Raw genomic sequence first — 8676 nt, 5'->3', positions numbered from 1 at the left:
TTTAAGTCATCTGTTTAAATTCTTTTACGACTCCAAGAAGCCAGGTAATGTCTCAAAGATCAGCTATTGATGAGAGGAAGTTCATTGTGAATACATTAAGCATCCTGAATGTGAAACTTTGTATGTTTTCACCTAGCCCGGATTTCAGACATACAGGGGCTAGATGAAAAGCCACCATCAATATTTCAGATCACCTTTAAATCTTAGTACTCAGTTAACAGTTGAGATCTTTTAAACTCAGGACTGATGGGTGCCTTATGCCTTCTGCACCTGTAATACCATACACTTCTTTATTTCAGCAGTAAGCCCAGTGATGTGGTCCTGTACTGGTAGCACAGGAGGTAATCCTGATCTTCTCTCTCTTCATTTATAGACCTTCCTGTGCTTCTGACTGCAAAATAGCTAAGGCTACTGATTTCTTTCCAGATCTTTAGAATATGTAGTGTCTGTATATATCTATACTACTAGACCCTCAGTGACATACCTGTTGTAGTGCAGTACAGTTTTTCTAAGTTCTTTATCTTTACATAGTTCCCTTAATTGTCAGTAAGAACACTATATGAAGAGAAATGGACATAAATGACTAGAAACTTACCCTCTTCAGCATTTATTTTATCAGAGCAATGTAGGAGCACAGGGTATGCAATCATTTTACTGATTTCTGGTCATATTTTATGCTGCCACTCATGTATGTAGTTAGGTCAAAATCTGGATTGTTCAGGCAAGGCTATGCCTCCTGGTACCAGCTAAGAAGAGGGAAAAGTGATTGAAATTCTGGTAAAATAAAAGGGAGAAAGGTAATTGTATTTCTGGTAAAATCAAGGAGTGGTAGGTTAGGAAAGTCTAGTTTGCTTATGAATACGATGTGAGTGTGGATGACACTGAAGTGGTATGCTGCCACCCTGTGCTGAGCTGCTCCAGTGAGTTATGGAATAGTCAGTCCTTACTGGGCCAATTAGCCCCTTCCCTGCCTCTGGTTCTAGCATGAGCCTCTGTATTTTGTAAACAATTAAAACCTACATGGTGAGGTTTGGACTAGACACTCAGCTGGAGGACCCCTGATGTCTTTGTTTAGTCTCTGGTTATTGTCAGGTTGCATAGTCACTTTGGCAGCGGTGACCGTGAGCTGATAGCCTTTGTCTCCCTGAATAAGGGAACTGGGAACTAGACAATCAGGAGAAGTCCCAGCACCCACAAAAGAAACTCCAGTATATGTAAATTCATTACTCTCCTAAAACATGTAGATGTTTAGGTAAAAAGAGCTTCTGAATTACAGAATCACAGAATGGCTTGGGTTGGAAGGGACCCCAAGGGTCATCAAGTTCAAACCCCAATTACAGGCAGGGTTGCCAACCTCCAAACCTGGCACTAGACCATGTTGTCCAGGGCTCCATCCAGCCTGGTCTTGAACACCTCCAGGGATGGGGCATCCACAACCTCTCTGGGCAGCTTGTGCCAGCACCTCACCACTCTCTCTGTGAAGAACTTCCCCGACATCCAATCCAAACCTTTTCTTCTTAAGCTTAAAACCATTCCCCCTTGTCCTATCACTGTCTACCAAGTAAAAAGTCGATTCCCCTCCTGTTTATAATCCCCTTCTAAATACTGGAATACCTCACTGCAGCCTTCTCTTCTCCAGGCTGAACAAATCCAGCTTCCTCAGCCTGTCTTTGCAGGTGATGTGGACCAAGGATAATACCTTTGAGCAGTGTCCTATTGAATTTACCTTTCACTTAGATAAAACAGTGTACTTGTGGAGCACCTTAGAGTCCAGAGGGCCTAATGTACCCTCTTTTCAGGGGCAACCCGGAGGTGTGGTTACTGTTCACACCCTGTGCACTCCTGAAGGTATAAGACAGCAAAAGGATTTCCATACATGAGAAGAAACTCAGAAATCTAGAGAACTGTGAACTGTTATCAGTTGGTATAATCCAAGTTGGGCTGATAGAAAGCAGCTCTTGTATGCTGTTAAGCCTTGTGAAATCAGGCAGCGATTAACAGAAAAGGCTAGCCTTCCAGGGTGACAGTGAACTTGGGTTAGCTGGAGATTATCTTCAGATGACCCACCTGAAGAAAAATGGGGCAAAATACAAAACGGGAATACCTTCTAGCCTTCATGGACTACCTCAAGTTAGTTTTTAATTGGCATTCTGGCATAGGCAATGCTGCTAAAAAACCTCCAGCAGTTGTAGCAGCTGCCTTTGTTGCAGGCTTATAGCCAGAAATTCAAGAGCAATTGCAATCTCTTGCTGTCTGGTGGCAGACTAAGCCTCTTACTGAATTAGTTAGCAATGCTTATCTCTGCATTGCATGTCAGGAGAAAGACAGTGAGACTAAACTCATGGCATTGCAAATTCAATATCTTGCTCCTGGAAACACTAGCAGAAGTAGAGGAGCTGTAACAGACTATAGCAGGAGGAGGAATGGAAGAGTCTCTTCCTCCATGCCACAGTCTGAGAAATGTAATTAGGACAGCCTGAAGGACATAAATATCATTGCTCCTTTACTTTCTTTTGTTTATGCCAGTCCTTTTTTATCTTGCCCTAACAGCAAAATTTTTTCTTGCCTACTTGACACTGGCGCTTCTCAATCCACTTTATTTGTTCTGATTTTCCTCCAGTTCTCTTATCTTCGGAAGTGGTAAACTGTTGGTGTTTCAATACCTCATCCAGTAACAAGCCCTGAGCTCCATTTCTGAACTTGGTGCTTTCGAGTCCCATGGCCCCCGTTAACCTTCTAGAAAAGATCTCTACATAAATTGAGTTGTACTACATATTGTGTCCCAGGCGGAATTTACTGTGATGTGCTTGCACCTCCACAGGGTGAATTTATGTCTCTTTCGCTTGGTGAACACACCACTTAAATTTTAAGTACTATTCAAAGGCAGCTTGCTGAAAGTGTTGTATAGCCTAAAAGTAAGCTCTCTAACAGATTCATCTGGGCAGAGCTCCTACCAGCAGAGCCCATCACTTTGCTGTGCTGTGTTCTCTCCTACAGTTGTAACAATAAACTGCTTCTATTCTGACCTGGTAAAAATTGCATTCTGGTTATTCTGCAACAATAGAGAAATAAATCTCAAGCCTTTATTTAAGAATAGTACTCCTATATTGAGTTATTACTGTGATTTAACCTGAAAATTACCACTTTCAGTTCACTACTTCCTTCCACTAGCAAGTTTTCTGTTAGGTGGTAGGAGGTTTGTGTTTACATGTGCATATTGTAATGTAGAATAGGTCTTCCCACTTGTGGCTTACACACCAATTCACAGAATCATAGAATCATTTGAGTTGGAAGGGACCCTTAAAAGTCATCTAGTCCAACTCTCCTGTAATGAACAGGGACTACATCAGCGTGCTGAGTCCCATCCAACCTGACCATGAGTGTCTTCAGGGTTGGGGCATCCACCACCTCTGGCAACCTGTTCCATGCCTCACCACTCTTATAAAAAAAAAAAAATCTTGATCTAGTCTAAATCTTTTAGTTTGAAACCATTTCCCCTTGTCCTATCACAACAGACCTTACTAGAGAGTCTGTCCTCTTCTTTCTTATAGCTCCTCTTTAGATACTGAAAGACCACTATCAAGTCCCCAGAGTCTTCTTGTCAGCAAGCTGAACAGACCCTACATGACTGTAGAAACCTTTGATCAAGTACTGCTTATCCTATAGCAGAATGTCTTAGCATTAGACAATTTATATAACCTGATTAATCAATGACAATTGTTCCCCTTGGAAAACTGGCAAGAGAACTATTCAGCTTGTTCTACTGCAATGAGGAAAGGAAAAAAAGGGTAAGGGGAGCATTCCCTATGACCAATGAGGGTCATGTAAGACCCCTCAGCAACCCTGTGCAAGCACAGATGGCCAGGAAAGTAGCCAGAAGGGGATGGTGTATAATGATTGCTTAAGCTTATGAATATGTAGGTAGTACGTGCCTCTTCTGGCAGAATATTTAGGAATTTAATGTATAAATACAGTGAAGAAAATTGAATTATTGTTCTTGGTTTGTGGAAACTTCCACCAGCACCGTTGCCTGAATAAAAGAAATTCTCCTGTCCGTGGGAATGTGGCTCATTGCACATGGGGTAATGAATCCACTGTTTGAACAACACCTGGGTCACTGTCCTGGGTACAAAGGAGGCACATGTGGTCCACATCTCAGCCTCTTCTGCCACATCATATAATCCTCCACACTGCAACTTCTAATCCCTCCTGTCTCTTCTGCACATAGATGTGCAAACCCCTAATCCAGTGTGGAACTGAGAGGGACAGCTGCAAGTGCAGCTTACTAACACCCTTGTAAATATGAGAAGAGGGTCACCAGCACTGCAGGACAGGATTTCCAACCAGGAACAAGGGGGACATCCCTTTCCACACAGCTCAGGGACTGAGGCATGGTCTTTGAGTTTCTATCTGCAGGAAATGAGATACAGGCTAAGAATCAAGTGCAGCAGCACAGCAGCAGTTTTCCATCTATCCCATCTAATCCCCATCTGCAATTTGTACCTTCTTTCCTACAGAAACAAGGGGGGAGGCCTGCAGCATATTCTGTTTTAAGCAGTGATGATGTCTGTCAGCATGGAGCAATGAAGGCTGCTACCTGTTACAGGGGCTTACATTCTGCAGCTTGACCTCAGGTGCAGGCAGAGTGAAATCTAGTTGCTAGCAGGTAATACTGAACAAAAGCACAACATTAAAAAGCTTAAAGGCTAATAGATAGGAAAAGAAGCTTATAGAAATCAATCTTTTAATTTTGTTTTTAATAAATAATCTGAAAAAGCAGGAGTTTATCTGACAATTTCACAACACAAATCACATTAACATTGTCATATTCTCACATAACAGATTCCACTTTCTGTGCAACTCATAATCTTGTGGACATGTTCTCAGCAGTGTGCTTGACAGTGCAGTGGTTTCATTTGGGCAAAACTTACTGCCTGTAAGGCTCTTCACTAGCTCACTGCACAGTGCTGGTGGAAGCCACTGCTGCGGCAGATCAATGTCACAGGCTTCAATTCTTCCATGCTTTACATCCATGTCCACTTTAACATCAAGAACAGAATCTTTATAGATCATGTTAAAACATGTGCTAACACTGAACTTCGGTGTCTTTCCATACACCCATTCCCAGGTTTGTAGTTCTTTAGATTTATCATTGATTCCAGGAAGCACAGTCTCATCAGTTGGATCTATTAAGGTGATGTGATGATCTATTCTGTGCTGTGTGGCATATTCTTCAGCGATGGCATCCAGCAGCATCTCACAAGTTAAGCTAGGATCCTCTTCAAAGAGGTTTTTCACTGAGGCAGGCACACTGGGAGTGGCATTGCTTTTCAGTCCTTTATAAGGGCTCTTCAGTACAGAAGATAAAAGAAATTTATTGGCATTACAGAGTAAGGTACAGTGGTGATAAGCAGTTGTCCGCCCCAGCTTTGCAGCAGTACCTGAGATTTTGTACTGCCCATCTAGCAAGATGTCATACCTGTCGGTGACATGAATATTTAACTGTGGCCGCAAGGCTTTCAGTGCCTTCACAACTAGTTTCAAGTTTTCCATTCGCTCATATTTTTTCCTGGCTGTGAAAAAAGTCAAATTGATATTGCCTAAGTCATGGTATACCGTCCCACCCCCGCTCCTCCTCCGGGCTAGCTTTATGTTCTTTTGCCTCATCAGCTGGAGGTTGCACTCCTGCCAGGGATTCTGGTGTCTTCCTATTACCACAGCTGGGGAATTTCTCCACAGGAAAAGGACATGCCGGTTCTCCAAATTCATGTGGTCATGGATCCAGTCTTCCACTGCTAGATTTTGGTAAACATCATTAGACAGAGACTGGATGATGAGCCCCCCACTAGCTGTGCCTCCAAAGCCAGCTCTGGGAGTCCTGAGAAGGCACGACAGCGGCAGGCAGCTCTTGAATGAGGACTGCAGCACCATGGTCTTAACAATGGAACGGTGGGCAAAAGGCCTGTATGTGCTAGTAGAGCTGAATGTGGCACACGCACAGCCCGCAGTTGTGACAGGGAGGAACTACTGGTTGCAGTCATGATGCAGTCATGCTCCTTCCAAAGTAGCAACGTTCTTAAACTGCCGTGAGTAGAAATGCTTTCCTCTGGAGGCTCCTGATGCTGTCCCACCCTGACGTGTGCTTAGTATACAAGCTGAGGCTGTCAGAAATGCTCCTCCTTGCAGCAGGCTATCCTCGGTGCCTGGAAGGCCAAGGGAACTAATGGGACCGATTCTCCTCCTCTCAACCCATGCAGTTCTGCTCGGTGCATATCGATCCACTGAACTGCAGCAGCATGGCTTCAGCCAGCAGCTCCCTATAGACGCGTCAGCCGAGCCCTCCGTGCACGCCGAGTGCAGCCCGTCCGGGCCGCCATTGCTCAGCGAACAACAGCTCCCTCACCGTTCTCCCGTACGGCGGCAAGCCCCGTCGCGAGGCAACTAAGCGACGCACCCCCCAGCCGCCATCGCGTTTCCTCCCCCCATTTTCTACTCACCGCGGAGAGGGATGACGGTGTGCGGGCACGGCCACCATGCGCGCCACGGCAGCTCAGCGGCTTGCTCAGTCCCTTCCGCTTCCTGGGTTAGAGGTGCGGGGGCAGGCGCTTCTTCGAGTTTGCCATAACCTTTCAGGAGCTGAAGTTTTATCCTCAGAGGAATCCGTATTATTGCTGGTGTACCGTAAAGGATGCGTTGCATGCTTTTATCTTGCATTTTTCCCCAATATGGAAGTCTCAAGACCTGAAGAATTGTACATAAAAACGTTGGGAAAGTGGCTTGTGTGCATTCTCACGGATTATTCCTCTGCAACAGTGACAGATGGGAAGTAATTTTTCTTCCTAGTTCTAAAAACAGGTGATTTAGGAAGAAACAGCAGGCTGGTATCATTATTCTAACGAAACAGCAAAATCATTTGCAGAAGCAGTTTGGGAATATAACCCCAGAATTTTTGTATGTAGATGCTCCAAAAGTAATGCCTCCTATTTATTTGCATGGAAACTACAGCAAAGCAAATAATAACACTGTTTGATAGAGCAAATTCCCAGCTACAAAACACTGTGTTTCAACACAGCCACCACCATTAGCTATGCATTTTCACCAGTGATGAACAAGTGCCTACCTGCCATGCTTGTAACAAAATACGGCAGTGGAGGTGGCCCACTGTCACTGTCACCACTGCTGAAATGCACCACCTCATTGTGCTCACATCCACTGTTTGGTCTCCATAAACATTCAGCAAGTGTCAGTGAATGTCAATGAGTGCCATTTTTTTCTGCATGGAAGAATTCAGTGATGCACCTTTGCTTCATCCACTTCATCCATGTCAGACACAATTGTGTCAGATTGCCTCTCTGCTGCCATCTGTCATATGGCAACAAAATGTAATGGGATATTGGTGGAAGGGTTCAACCTCTACTGCCATCCCACCAACATCCTCCTCTGATGTCATAGGTCGACATTATAAAATGGCAGGCATTACTTTCAGAGCATCCCTTGTTTGTTCGTTTTACCAACAGAATTGATAATAATGGAACTTGCATTGCCTTTACCTCTGATTAAATAGATAGTTGTACAATAGCTATATTCCCTGCAAAGTGAAAGAAAAAAATGCAGACAAAAGACAAGAGGCTGCCAAGATTGACAGTGTGAGCTTGGGGTTGTTTCACACTGAAGAAATGGATCGTTCAGAGCAAGAACATTTCTAAACCAAAGTCTTAAAAGTGTGGGTGTAGTAGGACAAGCAAAGTGTAAGAAACTCTTACCACGTGAGTGCTGGTGGTGGTTTGTGAGAGACTCTAAAAGGAGCCTGACTTGATGTGTGCTTAGCATGTTGTTTTATTGCATTTAAGGTAAATTAGTTTGGCAGTAGCAGCTTTCTGCTGGGGCAAACTGTTCTAAAATGCACTGGGTAAAAAGCATGTGGATTTTGTCCATAAAAATGTGTTGATGCTCCACGAATTAGTCAGTGTTTGAGGTGGTTGGTAGAATGCAAAAGTGAATGCTGCTCAGAGGAAACTGCAATGGAAATGCAAAATCCTCTGGGACTGCTGATGTTACTAGAAAACAAATCAATTTCTGGAGCATTTGTTTCCCTTTTAGCACTTGGCTCATGGAGGTTTGCTGTGTATTTCTACAGTTTGCCACCGGGTGTCAGTAAAAACGTACTGTGAGTTGTTAGATGTTTTTCAAGCTGAAAATAGCCTGACCAAGGCAACACCCCTTTCCTTAATTAGAAGGAGAATGTGCTAGAAAAGTAAAACGTGCAGAACACTAAGGTGGACAGTTAAAAATGTCTTGGCTCTGTTTCTTATATGCTGATAGATAAAATGCATATTCAGCTGCAAGTACCTTTCCTGAAAAGTGGCTATTTTTAGACAAACCCACTGAGATCATTAGACATATTTTAGCAATATGCAATAAGTATAATTTTATAAACTGGATTATATTGCATTGTAATCTAGCAGATGATCCCAATAAATAAATAAAATCTCAGAATATAGATTCACTCTGTGGTAGGATCCAGCACAAACTGCTTAGTGATGTGATTCCCAAATTCCTGTCAGGAGTGCAGCTCTGGATTTAACCTTTGGGTGCAGAAATCCCAAACCCACTGTGCACTCTGCTGTGTGAGGCAAATAGCCAACTGAGTAACTGATGTCAATTTTCACAGAGCCG

General features: G+C 43.6%; 1 protein-coding gene across 1 annotated transcript; it reads right to left on the bottom strand.

Annotated features, from left to right (window-relative positions):
• Positions 1–4736: 4736 nt before the first annotated feature.
• Positions 4737–6610, bottom strand: LIPT1 (lipoyltransferase 1). The gene is made up of 2 exons (XM_003203142.5): positions 6498–6610; positions 4737–6203 (listed from the first exon to the last, which is right to left on the bottom strand). Exon 2 carries the CDS (start codon positions 5929–5931, stop codon positions 4810–4812), a length of 1122 nt encoding a protein of 373 aa, XP_003203190.1. The 5' UTR covers positions 5932–6203; positions 6498–6610; the 3' UTR covers positions 4737–4809.
• Positions 6611–8676: the final 2066 nt, after the last annotated feature.

Source organism: Meleagris gallopavo, chromosome 1 (genome assembly GCF_905368555.1).
Source record: "Meleagris gallopavo chromosome 1, MGAL_WU_HG_1.1, whole genome shotgun sequence".
Classification (NCBI taxonomy): domain Eukaryota; kingdom Metazoa; phylum Chordata; class Aves; order Galliformes; family Phasianidae; genus Meleagris; species Meleagris gallopavo.
This window is presented reverse-complemented; position numbering and strand designations above follow the sequence as displayed.